The sequence below is a fragment of the Anomaloglossus baeobatrachus genome, chromosome 8 (assembly GCF_048569485.1).
Source record: "Anomaloglossus baeobatrachus isolate aAnoBae1 chromosome 8, aAnoBae1.hap1, whole genome shotgun sequence".
Lineage (NCBI taxonomy): Eukaryota > Metazoa > Chordata > Amphibia > Anura > Aromobatidae > Anomaloglossus > Anomaloglossus baeobatrachus.
The window spans coordinates 174,837,815-174,856,610 of record NC_134360.1 but is presented as its reverse complement, the minus strand read 5'-3'; the positions used below and the strand labels follow the sequence as shown (position 1 = coordinate 174,856,610).

Below are 18,796 nucleotides of genomic sequence, written 5' to 3'. Positions count from 1 at the left end.
ACGCTCGACGTGTTTCTGGTGTGTTAACACCCTTTAGGCTATGTGCGCACTAGAAATGTGAAGTTTCTCAAGAAAATTTCTTGAGAAACTTCTGGGAGTGAAAGATTTCCAGACCTCCGGAAAAAATCCGCACCAAATCCGCATGCGGATTTGCCGCGGATTACCTGCGGAATAGCCGCGATTTTGCCGCGATTTTCCCGCGAGTGGTTCCCTGCGGATTTTGCAGGCTGTACTGCCGAAATCCGCAGGGTACCTGCGGAAATAATGGACATGCTCATTTTCTCAAGAAATTTTCTCGAGAAATTCTTCTCAAGGAAATTTCTTGAGAAAAATCCGCACAGTTATTTTTTTTTTTCATAGAATTTGCTGTGAAATGTCTGCACAAAGATTGCAGACATTTCTCAAGAAATTTCCGCGGCAAATCCGCGGGTAAATCCGCGGGTAAAACGGTCTAGTGCGCACAGAGCCTAAGGCTGGTTTCACATCAGCGGTATTTTACCGCACTGCTAGATCCGGCACAAATGCAGTACAGTTCTATACAGTTCACAGGTATCGCGGCAAGCTCCAGTCCATTGCGGGCAGAGCCAAAAACATAGCTGCGCTTGCGTGAGCCCGTGATCTCTCTGGGCAGACGCGAGATAGTGAGCAAGCTCACGGGCTCGCACAAGCGCACCTATGTTTTCGGCTCTGCCCGCAATGGGGCAGAGCGAAGTGCACCTGCGTGAGCCAGGAATGACTACGCAGGCGCGAGATTCAGCCCAGCTACATGGATGATGACAGAGGCGTCAGATACGTCAGTGGTCAAAGGAGGGTGGCAAACAGCGGCAGGAGGGGGGGTGGACAGAAGTCGAAAAAGCCCATCCAACAAGAACAGGTAATTTGCATAGATAATAGTCAGATTTTATAAAGTTATTTCTGGGGTCTGCAAGGGGATTCAGGAACAAAGTATACCTTCATAGAATGCAGCCCGGGAGCTGCACAAGGTGAGACTTTTGGTTCAATACTGAAAAAAAATGGTGACAAGTTGCCTTTAAGGGTGTTTACACACTAGAAACACGTTGAGTGTCATGGACATTAATTGATTTTAAAGGGCACATGTTAGGTGCAATATGCACCCAGAACCACGAGCAGTCCTGGGTGCATGTTTCTAATCCCTGCCTAAGTGTCCCAGCCTATAGTAGCATAGATAAAGAAATCTTTAGGCTAAGGTCACATGGGCATTTAGCATCTGATGCGAGAGCATTGGATGTGTTATGCTAATGACCCTCGGCTTCCGCTCTGCTGTGAGTGTAAGCCGAGGGTCATTATATTGTTATGCGATCCTGCGATCGCAGCACAGCTGTGGGAGGACAGGGAGGGAGTAATCTCCCCATCTCCTCTATTAGCTGATGCATCTATCGCACTGCACGTCGGTGTCATGCGAGTACAATGCGATGTTTCTCTCGCACGTACAAACTTATATGTGTACAAGTGAAATCAAATCGGATTCAACCCACAGCATGCTGCAACTGTTTTCTAGGTCCGATTAGGGCTGAGGGAAAAAAAAACAACCCTTAGCGTAACATGGGTCTGGGTGGAATGCGATTTTTTATCGCATTCCACTTGCTACATTTTTCTCAGTGTTGTCCTTTACTTAAGAAAAAGTATTTCTAAAAATCCTTTATGATATGATAATGAGGCCGCTCATCTCTTTTCTGCTGCCACGGCCAATGCTGGTTTTTGGCTCAGTGTGCACAATCAGAAGTCCCGAACTTCCGGTCATGCATACTATGAAACTGGGTGTACGCGTCCCGGCTTCAAACTGATGTAGTGCGTATGACTGAAAGTCTGATCATGCGTACTGAGCCGAACACCAGCGGTGGCAACAGAGAGGTGAGAACAACCAAGCCTCTGACACTGCACATTCATTAGCATGTTAGCAAGCCCACATGGGCGTGCTAACATGCTAAGGGGGCCAACTAGCCAAAGGAGGTTCACTAGAAAAAATGGAGAGCACACGGCACATGAATTAAGGTGCTGACAAAGGGGTCCAAAGCCCTTACATCAAATAGTCCAAAAATTCTAGCCAGGACACACCAGCCCTACAAGGCCTCCAACAAATCTCCATAAGAGTGTGGGACCAGAGCCAATACCTTCCCTCCTTACCTTAATCATATGGACCCTCCATAATTTACAGCAGCTGGATCAATACTTTAAGACCACTGACCGTCTTATACGCAGAACTATAGGACGGTATTTATTGCAACCGATCATAACTGCTCCCTCTGAATCTCTCAGTACACACCACTTCCTTACATATACCTTCAAAAGGAAACAGCTGCCTCAACCAGGGTTATGCCTTTGTCTGGCCTAAGAGCCTTCAGTTCCATATTGTCACAAGCCATACTGAGCGACTCTTTGATAAAGACCGATTGACCGACACATCAGTTTCAGAGGTTGCCATTTGTTAAATTACACTGTATATTTTGCACTTTATTAAAGAATTTTTTGCAATCCAACTTAAGTGTGCAGCAATTTTTGGACTATTAGCCAAGGGAAGTAACGCCTTTGTGACTAGTCGCTGGCCACATTAGCATATCATAAAGGATCTTTAGAAATACTTTTTCTACACATCCCTTTATCTATGCTACTATAGGCTGGGACTGCTAGGCAGGGGTTAGATATATGCACCCAGAACTGCTCGTGTTGCTGGGTGCACACAGGACCTGGCAGGCTCCCTTTAATCTTTGTTGTCCTTCCTGGACTCTTACACTTATCTACAATAAACGAAATTTTACTAATGAAGATGGATAAAGTGTCCTTAGCCCTGCTGGAACACCCGCCCTGACCATGCAGCCCACACTGGATTAGGACGGAGCCTGTGAGCATTTAGGTCAGTATAATTCACAGAGATGGTACCTCCCAAAACGGAGGCTGCGGTTCCTCCTAATGAGGAAGCTACTCATACTCTGTTGCACAAACTCACGACCTCTCCCCCTCAAAGTGTCGTGGGGTAATGCTTCAATCAAATTCACATTTGTAGGCGAACCCAGAATGCAGAGGACATCAAGTACCAAACTAATCGAATTAATTCAATTATTGCCCAATCCCAATATAATCATTCAGACAAACTTGGTTTTTTATCGGGTCAAGTATAGGCAATGTGCTAGTGCACATCGGAGTTCTTCCATATGGAACAAAATATTAATAATGGAGCATTCACAATCCTGGATTGTTTAGGGTCAAGAGTATTCGTTATAGTAGACCGTACGTCCAGCACCTTCTTAGGAGAGCTGATTTTTCTATTTTGCCGATATTTTGTTCTGATTTTAGACTTTTATAATTAACACCAAGATGTACAAAATTATGTTTTTTTATGTTTATTTAACAAAAATGATGAAGTTCATATAAGCCTGAGTCCAAAAAATTGTAAATTATTCTTAAAAATGTTTTCAGTTCATCAGTTGTACAGTAGTTCAGAAAAAGGATGGGGTTGGGGAGATTTTTCTATAAAAAAAGGCTTCGGTGTTTAACTGAATAGTCCTTCCTTGGCTGATAACCTCTGTCGATGAATTTGGTCTTGCTGAAGCTCCTCCTGGCTAGGGTGCCAAAGTCTCATAATTATCCGCTCTATGTTCAGTGCATAAACCGTGTGAGAAGGGATGACTTCTCTGTGAATCTGAAAGAGGTAAAAGTGCAAGGTCAGTGTCTTCACTTCCACATTGAAACCAGAAAGTTGTGTTCACAGGTGACAGATATCCACATGTAACCAGCATTGTAAACACACGTTTATGTATAGTGTTTGTATGCAAGTGTGGATTTATATGGGGCTTTACCCGTTCAATTCACTAAGACAGATATCATTAGAAAGATTTTTTCAGAAACTCTGCACCATGCTGTAAAATAAAAGGAAAAAATAAAGCACCTCCATAGACAGCCACTTTAATACCATCCCGACACTGGTACTGCCTATGTCGGGTATCCATGTGAAGGGTTCAGCAGCTGAGCCTGCATCTTATACCTGGCAGATTCTGCCGGGAATATATGGCCAGTATTTGTCGCTAAGAAAGCCAGACGAGCTGTGCCAGGTATGATGTAGACTCAGCTACTGAGCACACAGCAAACACAAGCATCAGGTAGCATTCTCCTGGCATGACCCAAATCCAGACATGTCCATCACATGTTAAATAGAAAAGCGTAATCTGTCACTGGACAAAACTTGCTTCAACTGCTCCAGAGTCCAATGGCTGCCTTACATCACTTCATCCAGTGGTTGGTATTGTGCTTAGTGATGCAAGGCTGCATGCAGCCACTTGGTCATGAAGCGCCTGGCGGGGGCACAGTTTGTGTTCTGTTGTTAAAGGGGGTTTCCAGCCTAAATACACAAGTCTGCAGTCCCTCTATGTGTCACTATGTGACTGCAGACGTGTGAACCCTCACATCGCCCACACTGTGCTGTGAGGATTCTCCGGAGTCAGAGCTGGAAATGTTGGTCACATGGCTGCAAGTATGATATATGCAGACTGCCGGCCAGAATCCGACTAGAATGTAAGTGTATTGAAAAAGGCCGGACCCAATCAGTGAGACCGCACCCACTAATCAGATATTGGCTGGGAGTCTGCATATCGCATATTCGTGGCCACGTGACAGCGTTTCACACAGTGTGTGTGTGTGTGTGTGTGTGTGTGTGTGTGTGTGTGTGTGTGTGTGTGTTACCATTGGCCAGAACACTTGGGGATGAAGGCCAGAACACTTGGGGATGAAGGCCAGAACACTTGGGGATGAAGGCCAGAACACTTGGGGATGAAGGCCAGAACACTTGGGGATGAAGGCCAGAACACTTGGGGATGAAGGCCAGAACACTTGGGGATGAAGGCCAGAACACTTGGGGATGAAGACCTAAGACCCCCAATAATACCAGATGAGGTTTGGACTCTGCCGTTATGGAGTCAGCAGATCGTTACAGATCGGGGTCACTGATTAGTGAGGAGCATAACGTATAACAGTCACTATGTGGCTGAATTGTTGTGGTTCTTTTTAATAATACTGCTCACATGTGCAATATTTAGAAGGGAAGAAATGTCATGAACTGACTTGTTACACCGGTGGCTCCAATTAAAAGACCATGCTGGAATTAGTGAGCTCTGCACCACCAGCTCTTCTGTCAAACTAGTAAAGGCAAATGGCACGATTGTATATACAGGTAGCAATGAATGGAAAAACCTAAATTGAAAGATTATGATATGTGTCTCAATACTTTTGTTCATCTAGTATGCTGAATTAGGAAGCAATTTCTTTTTTTCTAGCACTATATAAGGGTGAACCTCTGCATTACAACCCAGCACTACAATTACATTCTAGAATCTATAGCCGATTTTCTGAGACAATTATATTTTCATAAGATGGCACAGATATGACCAAGGCCATTAAATTACACAGCAGCATTACCTTCAAGGTTTCAAAAAGATCAAACATGTTGACGGGGGGCAGGCTGGGCGGTAGGCTGTCTCCAGAACAGGCTAATAAGAGGGCGGCTTGTTGTTCTGCGTCATCCGGATGTATACTTGTTCCAGGATTCTGGTTTCCAGTATGAGAAGGGATCATGGGTGGACTGAAACACAGAAAACACCACTATATCAAAAAGGGAGCATAGTAAACTGTGCACTAAAGTATATGATGCTATAAGAAATAAAATATGGCCAAATATTATTCACGAGCACGCCCTATAAAAACACAAACACTGACACTAATGTCTATATTTTTCTGTGTCTGACTAGGATAGATTCCCTTTAAGAAATTGTGTCACTAGGATCAACCCCCCTAAGCCGTCTATAGGAAGCTGAATAAAATGATACCTCTATATTGGTAATCTAATGTCTTACTCCAGAGAAATCCACATTTTTATTAATATGTAAATGAGCTGTTTATGGGTCAGACACAGATTTTGCTGAGATTCTGCCTCTAGGGCCTATTTTAAATGAAAGGAGGCATCACTAATGTGAGTCATGTAATGACTGACAGTCTGCTCTTCTGATCTCACCAAGGGCTCTTTCAGAAATCCGTGCAACGACCATAATACACAGACTGGCCACAGTTCTCCCGACCAGAGCGTGACAGCTTTATATATTTCAATGAGCTGATCAGGAGAGCCCCAGCCAGTCCGTTGCATTGCGGTCTGTGCATGGACTGCAAATGTTCAAACTGGCTGCAGGTCTCCTGTGACAGCCTCACAGAAATATATGAAGCAGTCACGCTCTGTTCGGGAGAGCCGCAGCCAGTCTGTGCATGGACCATGTTGCATGGACGTATGAAAGAGCCCTAACACAGTATAGCAGAACTGAACTATGTCTCATTACAAACACCTCTGCAGCTCTCTTCTCAGTTGTAATGAGGCACAGCTCTGCCACAGAGCTAACAGAACCATCAATTCTTCATTCTCCATCTCATAGGCAGCTGGGGATGGGGGGTGGGAGGTGAGTGCAATACATCAGAAATGACAACACTAAGAGGGGAGAGCTGGAACTGAAGATGTGCTTGTACAATGTATGAGACAAAGTTTTGCTCTGCTGTATTGTATAATCACACACATCTCTGCAGTGAAATCAGGCGAGCAGACTGTCTGTCATTACATGTCTCATACTGGTAACATCCCCTTTCATTTAAAATAAGCTCTGAATGCAGATTAATCAGGGAATTCTGTGCCAATCCATTTACATGTAAAAAAGACATGGATTTTTCTGGAATAAGAGATTGGATTGCAGATATCAAAATATTTTATTCAACTCCCTATGATCTGAATTCATATAGACGGCTTAAGAGGGTGGATCCTCCTCAATAAATTCCCTTTCGGTCTATATTTTCAGTAGGGAAATAATAGAGTATTGTTTTGCTATGAGAAGTTTAGCCCTTTCTGATCATCTACAAATCCAAAAAGTCAAATAAAATTTTCACTTTCCATGCTTTAGATCTTGTTAATTGGTTAATAGAAATCTAATGAAAAACCTAAGAAAAAAGAAAAAAAAAGAAAAAAAAAGAAAAAAAAGGGAGAAAAAAAAAGAAAAAAGTGTCCAGATAAAGCACCTAGAGAATACATTCATTAGATTGGTATGAGTAAGACTTCCTCTTTGTAAGCAGCGTCACCATTACCACAGGGTGATAACATCATATAGTTTAACAGCAAAATCAGTCCACATGAGTAATCCTTTCCCCACCGAAAAAAGAAAAAAACAGGTGAAACAAGAACAAGTGGACAGTCCCTGCTCTATTGTCAGTAAGGGGATCGCCAAGCCTGGACTGGGCTGAAACTAACATATGACTGTTACTGGAGACTCGAGTACACTTTACAGAGTAAATAGGTAAAGGGTGGAAAAATGTACTTGGTCAATTCTTACTGGAAATGACCACTACAGGAACATTCACTGAGTACTAAAGTGTCTGTGTATAAGACTGCATTCATCCTGCTGTAAATACAGCAAATACTTAGAGCGAAACCTGGGATCAGATCCGGTCCTGCTTTCCCGAAGGGTCCTAACCGGAGCAAAGTCTCATCTGTTAGATCTCCCGCTGCTCGAGAGCAAAAGATCCAGCTGCGCACAGGATTCCTTATTTATTTCCTGATTTAATGACAGGCAGCTCTGCCACAGTCAGTGCAGATAATCAGGAAGCTCAGCTGCTGCCAATATGTACAGCACGTGATCTGTGAGGTCAGTAATCAGCTGCAGAAGTCATGTGGAAGTCCACGTTACCACTCCACGAACCAGTAGACTCTTGAGGCTGAAGCGGTGAGGATCCACCAGGTGATTAATCTTTCAATGTTTTAATTTAATAATTTCTTAATGCTACATGCTAACTGTATTTGTACAAAGTTTGATAAAGGGTCGTTCTTAAAGAGGACCAACCACCAGGATTTTCCTATATAAACTAAAGCCAGTGCTATACTGGCGCTATCATGCTGAGTCTAAACATACCTTTAGTTGTGAGATCGGATGTATAGTTTCTCAAATATAGCCAAGTAAAGTTTGTGAAATGCACTGTTATTTGATTGATAGGTGCAACAGAATATTAAATAAATGGGCTGGGTTTTGCTAGTTATTCCCACCCCTGTCTGCCTGTCCTTCCTCCTCCTGTCTCTTATTACAAGGGAGGAAGGATAGGGAGGAGGGACAGGCAGAAGACAGGGGCAGGAATACCTAGCAAAACCCAACCCATTTATTAAATATTCCGATGCACCTCTTATCAAATAACAGTGCTTTTCACAAACTTTACTTGCCTATATTTCAAAAAGTAAACATCCGATATCACAGCTAAAGGTATGTTTAGAATCACCATGACAGGGCCAGTTTGGCACTGGCTTTAGTTTATATATGATAATCCTGGTGGTTGGTCCTCTTTAAATCGCCTCTTGAGCAGCTCAGTGTTCCCATCTCCTCACTTCCTGGGTTCTGACAGAGAGGAGGCCCCTCCCTGAGTGACAGTTCTGATGAACAGCAGAGCTGTAGTATTGGAACTAGCTCAGCACAAGTGTTGTAACAAATTCAGCTATCAGTGGTTTGTTCTGGAGTCTACACTAGTACTCGGGTACAGACAGAGAGAGCAGTGATTAGGAGACCTGCAATGAAATCTGCGAATGGTTGGGTCTAGAAATATAGCACAATTTATAACAGCAGCTTGTCAGGAGCAGAGAGGGAGTGGGAGGGAGGTAAACAGCTACCCACTATATAGAAATCACTAGGCTGGAGACTGGTATATCAGCAATTAACCCCACTCCTTGGATATAACTACAGCACACACGCGGCCAATGTCTGCTGGCCGTACAATAAGGTAAAGAGTTGCACACTAGTCACAATGTATAGGGGAATAATGAAAAGCAGAACTGCTATGGGAATACTAGACTGAAAAATACAATGAACTATCTGAAAAATTGAAAAACCTTGAAAATGGAATTTGCATAACTGCTGTGAATAAAGAGAATTTTGTTTACTTACCGTAAATTCTTTTTCTTATAGTTCCGACATGGGAGACCCAAACCATGGGTGTATAGCTACTGCCTCCGGAGGACACACAAAGTACTACACTCAAACGTGTAGCTCCTCCCTCCGGCTATATACACCCCCTGGATGACAATCTACCCAGTTCAGTGCAAAAGCTGAAGGAGGACATCCACCCATAAGTAGAGAAAGAGTAAACTCGGAAAGACCAGAACTCTGTCTACTAACAACAGCCGGTGAAACACACGGAACAAAAAGCTGCCAACAGGCAACAGGGAGGGTGCTGGGTCTCCCATGTCGGAACTATAAGAAAAAGAATTTACGGTAAGTAAACAAAATTCTCTTTTTCTTTATCGTTCCTTATGGGAGACCCAAACCATGGGACGTTCCAAAGCAGTCCATGGGCGGGAAATAAACCAAACTGAGAAGTAGGAAAACCTAACTTCACAAATGGGCGACAGCCGCCTGAAGAATGCATCTGCCCAAGCTCGCATCTGCCGAAGCATGAGCATGCACCTGGTAGTGCTTCGAAAAAGTGTGCAGACTGGACCATGTGGCAGCCTGACAAACCTGCTGAGCCGTAGCCTGGTGCCTGAAAGCCCAGGAGGCACCGACAGCTCTGGTCGAGTGCGCCTTAATCCCCGGCGGGGGAGGCACCTGAGAACACTGGTAGGCATCGGAGATAGCCGACCTGATCCAACGAGCTAGAGTCGGTTTAGAAGCAGCGAGACCCTTGCGCTGACCAGTGGTTAGCACAAAAAGAGATGTGCACCGCCTAAAAACAGCGGTGCGTGACACATAGATTCGGAGCGCCCGCACCAAATCCAAGGAGTGCAACGCCTTCTCAAAGCGATGCACCGGGGCCGGACAAAGAGAAGGTAATGAAATGTCCTGGTTAAGGTGGAAAGGAGACACCACCTTAGGGAGAAAGTCCGGAGTCGGACGAAGAACCACCTTGTCTTGGTGAAACACCAAAAAGGGGGATTCTGAAGAGAGCGCAGCCAAATCCGAAACTCTCCTGAGAGAAGTTATGGCTACTAGAAAAACAACTTTCTGTGAAAGTCTAGACAAGGGAACTTCCCTGAGAGGCTCAAAGGGGGGTTTCTGTAAGGCCGTGAGGACCAGATTAAGGTCCCAGGGATCCAAGGGCCGCCGGTAAGGAGGAATGATGTGAGATGCGCCCTGCATGAAGGTGCGCACCTGAGCCAGTCGGGCGATACGCCGCTGGAACAATACCGACAGAGCCGACACCTGTCCCTTAAGGGAATTGAGGGACAGTCCTAGCTGTAGACCGGACTGTAGAAAAGACAGGATGGTCGGCAAGGAGAACGGCCAAGGGGCATGGCCGGACGAACGACACCAGGACAGGAAAATTTTCCAAGTCCTGTGGTAAATCTTGGCCGAGGAAGACTTCCGAGCCTGAGTCATGGTGGAGATGACCTCAGAGGGAATGCCTGAAGCCGTCAGGATCCAGGACTCAAGAGCCACGCCGTCAATCTGAGAGCCGCAGAATTCTGGCGGAAGAACGGACCTTGAGAGAGAAGGTCTGGGCGGTCCGGGAGACGCCACGGCACCTCTACGGACAGACGGAGCAGGTCTGGGTACCACGCTCGCCTGGGCCAGTCCGGAGCAATGAGCATGACTCGACGGCCCTCCATTCTGATCTTGCGCAGAACCCTGGGCAAGAGCGCTAGAGGGGGAAACACATAGGCCAGACGGAACTGAGACCAATCTTGAACCAGTGCGTCTGCTGCGAAGGCTTGAGGATCGTGGGAGCGAGCCACGTAAACCGGAACCTTGTTGTTGTGCCGGGATGCCATTAGATCTACCTCTGGAGTGCCCCACTTGCGGCAGAGTGATTTGAACACTGCCGGATGCAGAGCCCACTCGCCGCCGTCTACGGTTTGACGGCTGAGATAATCGGCCTCCCAGTTTTCCACGCCTGGGATGTGGACTGCAGATATGGTGGACTTCGAGTCCTCCGTCCACTGGAGGATTCGTTGAACCTCCAACATCGCCAGACGGCTGTGAGTCCCGCCCTGGTGATTGATGTAGGCAACCGCTGTCGCGTTGTCTGACTGGACTCGGATGTGCTTGCCCACCAACAGGTGGTGAAAGGCTAGGAGAGCTAGAAACACAGCTCTGATCTCCAGCACATTGATTGAGAGGGCTGATTCGGACGAAGTCCAAGTGCCCTGTGCTCGGTGATGGAGAAATACTGCTCCCCAACCGGAGAGACTGGCATCCGTGGTGAGGATTACCCAGGACGGAGTCAGGAAGGAGCGTCCCTGTGACAGAGAGAGGGGCCGAAGCCACCACTGAAGAGAGCTCCTGGTTTGTGGCGACAGAGCCACCAGCCTGTGCAAGGAAGAGATCCGCTTGTCCCAACAGCGGAGGATGTCCAGCTGCAGGGGACGCAGATGGAACTGGGCAAAGGGAACCGCTTCCATTGACGCCACCATCTGACCCAGCACCCGCATGAGGTGTCTGATGGAATGACGGCGGTGCCTCAGCAGAGAGCGTACCGCCAGACGAAGAGACTGCTGTTTGACTAAGGGCAGCTTCACAAGTGCCGGCAGAGTCTCGAATTGCATCCCTAGGTACTCGAGTTTCTGGGTTGGAATCAGAGTGGACTTGGGCAAATTGACCAGCCACCCGAACTGGACTAGAGTGGCGAGAGTGAGCGAGACACTCCGCTGGCAGTCTGCACTGGATGAGGCCTTGACTAGAAGGTCGTCCAGGTAAGGAATCACTGCCAACCCCTGGAGGTGCAGGACCGCAACCACTGCTGCCATGACCTTGGTGAATACTCGAGGGGCCGTGGCTAGGCCGAAGGGGAGAGCCACGAATTGGAAATGTTCCTCTCCTATTGCAAAGCGTAGCCAACGCTGGTGCGAAACCGCAATAGGAACATGCAGATAGGCATCTCTGATGTCGATGGATGCTAGAAAATCTCCTTGGGTCATTGAGGCAATGACCGATCTCAGAGATTCCATGCGAAAGTGCCGCACCTGAACGTGCTTGTTGAGAAGCTTGAGATCCAGGATGGGCCGGAAGGAACCGTCCTTTTTGGGGACTAGAAAGAGGTTTGAGTAGAAACCGCTGAACCGTTCCCGGGCGGGAACCGGAACAATTACACCGTTGGCCTGCAGGGATGCCACGGCCTGAGAGAAGGCGGCGGCTTTGGAGCAGGGGGGGGGGTGGACAGAAAAAATCTGTTTGGCGGGCTGGAAGAAAATTCTATCCTGTAGCCGTGGGAGATGATATCCCGCACCCACTGATCGGAGACGTGTTGAAACCACACGTCGCCAAAGTGGGAGAGCCTGCCACCGACCAAGGACGTTGCTGGCGTAGCCAGATAGTCAAGAGGAGGCTGCCTTAGTGGCAGCGGCTCCTCCGGCCTTTTGAGGACGCGGCTTTGCGCGCCAGTTGGGTTTACGATCCTTGGCTGCGGTAGTGGACGAGGTCGAGGGCTTAGAGGCTGACCAGTTAGAGGAACGAAAGGAACGAAAATTCGATTGGTTCCTGCTCTGGACCGGTTTCCTGGCCTTAGTTTGCGGCAAGGAAGTACTCTTTCCGCCAGTAGCTTCCTTAATTATGTCATCCAGCTGTTCTCCAAACAGCCGGGACCCAGCAAAAGGGAGACTCGCAAGGTACTTCTTAGAGGAAGCGTCTGCTTTCCACTCTCGAAGCCACAAGATCCTGCGGATCGCGAGGGAGTTAGCGGAGGCCACCGCCGTGCGGTGAGAAGCCTCCAGGATGGCAGACATGGCGTAGGATGCAAAAGCCGAAGCTTGAGAAGTTAAGGCATCCATCTCAGGAATAGAGTGTCTGGTGAGTGAATGCATCTCCGCCAGAGAGGCAGAGACTGCCTTAAGAGCCCATACTGCCGCAAAAGACGGGGAGAACGAGGCTCCTGCCGCCTCATATACAGACTTGGCCAGAAGGTCAACCTGGCGGTCAGTGGGATTTTTAAGAGAAGTGCCATCAGCCACAGCTACGACTGTGCGGGCTGAGATTCTGGACACCGGAGGGTCTACCTTTGGGGACTGGGCCCATTCCTTAACCACCTCTGGTGGAAAAGGAAAACGGTCATCTGAACTACGCTTCAGAAAGCGTTTGTCAGGACAGGCCCTGGGCTTGTTAACAGTGGTCTGAAAGCTGGAGTGGTTAAAAAACATACTTTTAGCTTTCTTAGGTGAGGTAAACTGGTGTACCTCTACCAGAGAGGTTTGTTCGTCTGACTCTGGTGGGTTGAGGTTCAGAACGGAGTTAATGGACGCAATCAAGTCACTAACATCCGCATCACCCTCAGACAAATCAATGGGGTACATAGAAGTAGCGTCTGAGCCCACAGTAAACGAATCCCCCTCGCCCTGCACGTCGGCACGTGAATCAGAGCCGTGGGACGAGGGAGGAGAAGGGTCCCTACGTCTCCGTTTAGGGGGACTGGGACCTAGAACATGCTCTGAGGGCTCCGCAGAGCTCTGAGCAGCAGAGACACTTTGAGGGGGGGCTGATGCATAGACAGCAGTGTCCGGGACAGCTGCCCCATGGAGTCGGCAAAAGACTGGGAAATAGCTTGTGAAAAAGATGCTACCCAAGCCGGGAGTTCAGCTACCAGGGCCGGAGCAGCCGAGGGGGCCCCTGAGGAGGCTCTAGGCTGAGACACAACCATATTAGCACAGGCATCACAATGTGGGAATGTGCTCGGCTCTGGCAGAATGCGCTTACATGCAGTGCAAAAAGCATACATGTTTGCAGCCATGCTCCGGGTGACAGACATGCTGCTGATGGGGGGACTCTGCAGCAATAAACACTCCTGTAGAATGCCTGAAAGTGTATATAAAAAGCCCACAACCAGAGGTTGTGGCTTACCACACCACTCTCTGTGTGCCCTCCGGATTCCACAGCTCCAAGTCCCAGTGAAGCGACAGCTTTCCCAAAACAGCAACAGCTGCAGCTCCCAGCGCCGTCCAGTGTAAGAACGCTGAGAAAATGGCGCTGGGAGGAGGAGGGGGGGCGTGTATAAGCCCAGGAGCGGGAAAAACGGAGGGCAGAGAGATACAGGACGAGGTACAGGGGAGGGCACATCTCTCCAGAGAGGAGAGTCCTCCCCTCTGCTGGCCGGGCGGTGGGCGGCGCCGTATGCAAAACATGCAGGGAGCCGAAAACGAAACTAGGCCCAAACTGAAGCCGGGGCCTAGATTTCAAAACGCGGCCGAGCAGCAGGCACCTTCGGCGCGGTTCTCAGAGGAAACTCCCAGAACCGGCCGAAATTCACAGTAAAGTTACAAAACATACTGTCCCCCAAATAAAAGTACCCGGGACCCCTGAAAAACGTCTCAATACTTAGCTCTTGAGACGCAGGGCCATGTCCCTGGAGAGGGGGGTAAACGCTCCTTCCAGCAGGGACCAGACAGGGCTGCGGATGAAGCCGGCCTCCTGCAAGCAGAGAGGACCGTGATGACTCCCACTTCAAACAGAGCCTCGACAGAGGATGCGAAGGAGCTCGGCATGTGAAGGCTCCAGCCTTATTAAAGTCAACCTTAACAGCACCCCGCAGAGTGGGGCGTGAAGGGACATGCCGGGAGTCCAGACTGGACCCGCTTTTCTTCCAAATCTTTAAAAATAAAAATGAAAAATATCAGAGAATGCAAGTGTGTGTGACCTCCTGAAACACAAAGCAATGAACTGGGTAGATTGTCATCCAGGGGGTGTATATAGCCGGAGGGAGGAGCTACACGTTTGAGTGTAGTACTTTGTGTGTCCTCCGGAGGAAGTAGCTATACACCCATGGTTTGGGTCTCCCATAAGGAACGATAAAGAAAATAGGAATATAAGATGTTTAGCCATTGTATTGATCAATGCAAAAGCTTGGTCCTTTGCTTCCCATACAGAGCAAGTTTTTTAACTGCAGGTGAGGTTACACGTAAGTTAGGGACCCCAAAAATAGAGATTACCTTGGTGTGGTTTTATGACTAGTGTGCAACCGTTTACCTTATTGTATAGTTATAGGTTTTTGTGTTTTGCACATTGTTCACACAATTGGAGTTCCAGACGTACATTCTTTAATGTCTGGTGGCCGGACTCAACAGAAACCAGCTGTATACTAAAAGATAAAAAGCTCTCAGCAGGAGAATGACAGCAGAGAGAAAAAGCAACAACAGGATTTTGCTATACGAAGTAAAGGCAGTGCCATGCTGGCACTAGGATACTGAATAAAGGGCATACTGTGCCTGTTGTAGAAAGATCGGCTGCTTGGTTGCTGAATTATCTTTAACCAAAGTTACAGAAATGTACTGCAGGTTGATTGACGTGTGCAACGGATGCGGGCATTTGTGGGTCAGGTTTCGTGGTGTATACTCTTCCTCCTGTGTCTTGAATGGCAAGCCAACAGCAGCAATGGTGGCATGGCGCGATATTTAAAGGGAACCTGTCATCAGAAATTTGGCTTTCAACCTAAAAGTTTCCCCCTCTGCAGCTCCTGTGCTGCATTCTAGTAAGGTTTCTATACTTTTTGTGCCCCCTTTTAAACCAAAATAAACACTTTATAAAGTTGTACCTTTTGGTATGAAAATCTTGTAAATTCTCCATGGGGGCGGGCTCTCTGGTGTCCGTTGCTGTCCCTTATGCCGTCCCCCCACGCTCCAAATCATCCCTCAGGACGCCGCCCACTGCGCCCGAGGTCCCGTGCACGCCAGGACACCTGGTGACGTGGTCGCAGGCACGAGAGTATGGGCGGCGCTGTGATTGCATCGCAAGTGCCCGCCCATACTCTCGTGGCCGCGCTCTCCCCTCTGTACGTCGTTCAGATCCTTTCCGCTTCTCCTGTGCTGTGCTGCTCAGCTCCTCCCATGCATTTCCTGCTGCAGGGTACGATGGGAAGGAGGTGACGTCTGGTCATTTGGCCGGCGCATAACGCTGGAGGAAGAGGGGAAAGTGCGGTCACGAGGTTATGGGCGGGCACTTGCTGATGACACTCACAGCACCGCCCATAACCTCGTGCCTGCGCAAAACGTCACCAGCGGTCACACGTGCACGCAGTGCACAGTCCCGCTACAGTCGCACAGCGCATGCGCGGGACCTCGGGCGCCCAGGGGTGGCGTCCTGAGGTTTGAAATTCAGCGTTCGGGGGCGGCGTAAATCGGCAGGACGACAGTAACGGTCAGCAGAGAGCCTGCCCCCATGGATAATTTACGAAATTTACATACGAAAAGGTACAACTTTATAAAGTGTTTATTTTGGTATAAAAGGGGCCAGAAAAACTAGAGGAACCTTGCTAGAATGCAGCCCAGGAGCTGCAGAGGGGGAAACTTTTAGGTTTATAGCTAAATTTCTGATGACAGGTTCCCTTTAAATTAAGAAAAAGGGGCATGCAATACAAGACACAGGAGGAGGAATATACGCCTGAGAAATATACACCGAGGACCAAACCCAAAAGACCCATCCCCGATGCACACGTCAATCAAAGTTCAGTGCATTACTACAACTTTGATTGAAGATATATCAGCAACCAAGCAGCCGATCTTTCAACAAAAGTTATGCCTGGATTCAGTATCTTTCTGCCTGTATGGCCCTGCCTTTACTTCATATCGCAAAATCTTGGTAGTCAGTTCCCCTTAATTAAATGCTTGTTCTTCTGTTCAGTCTTAGAGAGCACAGTACTCTCCTGGTTTTCAGTTTTCGGTTTTCGGAGGGTGGTATGATCCTGAGCATTAACAGATCGGGTTGGCGGCATGGTGAACCATACTTTCCAATCCTTACAGCAGAAGCAGCTTGGTCTCCGCAGCTTCAAGAGAAGAGTCTCTGAAGCCGCAGATCCAATGAGCCAACCGATGCTTGTAAGCTTAAAAGGGAACCAATCACCAGAATTTTCGTATATAAGCTTAAGCCAGTGCTATACTGACACTATCAGGCTGAGTCTATACATACCTGTAGGGCAGCTCGGATGTTTAGGTTTGTGAATCCAAGAAAGTTTATAAAATCAGCAGCTTCTTGAGTGACAGCAGCTGAGGATCAGATAATAGCAGGGGGGTATTCATAGTTATCCCCTCCCCCTGTTAGAATTAGCATAAGTATTATACAAACAATTCACTTTTTATCTTGCAGGACCTGTGTGAGGTCATACCCATGTGACCAGAAGGGGCAGAGCCTCAGCCAATAAAGCCGATACCACGAAGTAACATTTTTCTGTTGCCACTTTTGGTCACATGGGTATGTATGACCTCAGCACAGGTCCTGGAAGAGAAAAAGTGAAATGTTTGTATAATACTTATGCTAATTCTAACAGGGGGAGGGGATAACTATGAATACCCCCAGATATTATCTGATCCTCAGCTGCCGTCACTGAAGAATCTGCAGATTGTGTAAACTTTACTTTCTTGGGTTTCAAAACATATACATCCGAGCTGACCAGTACAGGTATGTAGAGAATCAGCCTGATAGCGCCAGTATAGCATTGGCTTTAGCTTATATAGGAAAATCCTGGTGATTGGTTCCCTTTAAGTACTTGTAAACCCTGTGCTCCTTGCCTAGGAATTGTGCATCCTTTGAAAGGCTATGAGGTGGGCAGAAATCTAGAAAGTGAGCAGCAAAACCATACTACTAAAAATCCCTCCTTTCTTGAGAAATTTCAAGATTATTTTTTTTAAGAGGCAAATTGCAAAGCTGCTTCTTTTTATAACCACTTTCCAATTTTACCCATTTAGGATTATCATAAAAACCCTTGCTTGGCTGAATGGCATTTACATAGATTTTTGCTTATGTTGCAAAAAGCAGCATACGGCAAACACCCAAGTAACGTCTGAACGCAGTCTCGACGGCCACGAAAACTTGTACTATACGCACCTAGGAACAACTGACACTGAAAAGGTTTTCTCATGACTGGTACTCTACAAAACGCACTAATTACAGCTGCATGACAAAGATTGTGAATTTATGGTGTCATTTTGCCAGAAAGGCTTTCCCAGTGCATGCAACCTCCAGAGGCTGGGCTGCAAGAAAACACAATGCTCCACTAACATCAGCTAAAAAGTGGAAATGAAGGTTCTAGTAAGAACGGGCATATCAGAACTGGACAGTTTACAAAGATTAGAAAAAAAAATATCATCCATATATCTCATATGAGCATTGTTTATTTTGTCGCACCCAGACAGTGGTAATGTCTCACTGTCATAAACCACAAGTTTGTGGATCCACCCTACCTCGTGTCCATGATGTAATATTACGGGAGAGGTCTTGGCACACACGGATCAATTGGGACATATTAAGCAACAATGAAGTATCTGAGCCTGGCCTGAGTGTTGTTGCTCCTCATGTGAATCCCTTTGGAAACAATCTTTAATAATCTAATGCTTACTTCTATCTCACCATGTTATAAAGAAGGGAATTTTGTTTACTTACCGTAAATTCCTTTTCTTCTAGCTCCTATTGGGAGACCCAGACAATTGGGTGTATAGCTTCTGCCTCCGGAGGCCACACAAAGTATTACACTTTAAAAAGTGTAACCCCTCCCCTCTGCCTATACACCCTCCCGTGCATCACGGGCTCCTCAGTTTTGGTGCAAAAGCAGGAAGGAGGAAACTTATAAATTGGTCTAAGGTAAATTCAATCCGAAGGATGTTCGGAGAACTGAAACCATGAACCAAAAGAACAATTCAACATGAACAACATGTGTACACAAAAGAACAACAGCCCGAAGGGAACAGGGGCGGGTGCTGGGTCTCCCAATAGGAGCTAGAAGAAAAGGAATTTACGGTAAGTAAACAAAATTCCCTTCTTCTTTGTCGCTCCATTGGGAGACCCAGACAATTGGGACGTCCAAAAGC

General features: G+C 47.2%; 1 protein-coding gene across 1 annotated transcript in view; it reads right to left on the bottom strand.

Annotated features, from left to right (window-relative positions):
- Positions 1-2,451: 2,451 nt before the first annotated feature.
- The window catches only part of TADA1 (transcriptional adaptor 1), a 75,484-nt gene continuing 59,139 nt past the window's right edge, over positions 2,452-18,796 (bottom strand). Inside the window, exons 7-8 of the mRNA XM_075320990.1 lie at positions 5,428-5,590; positions 2,452-3,658 (exon numbers count right to left, since the gene is read on the bottom strand). Coding sequence (XP_075177105.1) covers positions 3,509-3,658; positions 5,428-5,590 — 313 coding nt within the window. The 3' untranslated portion in view covers positions 2,452-3,508. The remainder of the gene's footprint in view (positions 3,659-5,427; positions 5,591-18,796) is intronic.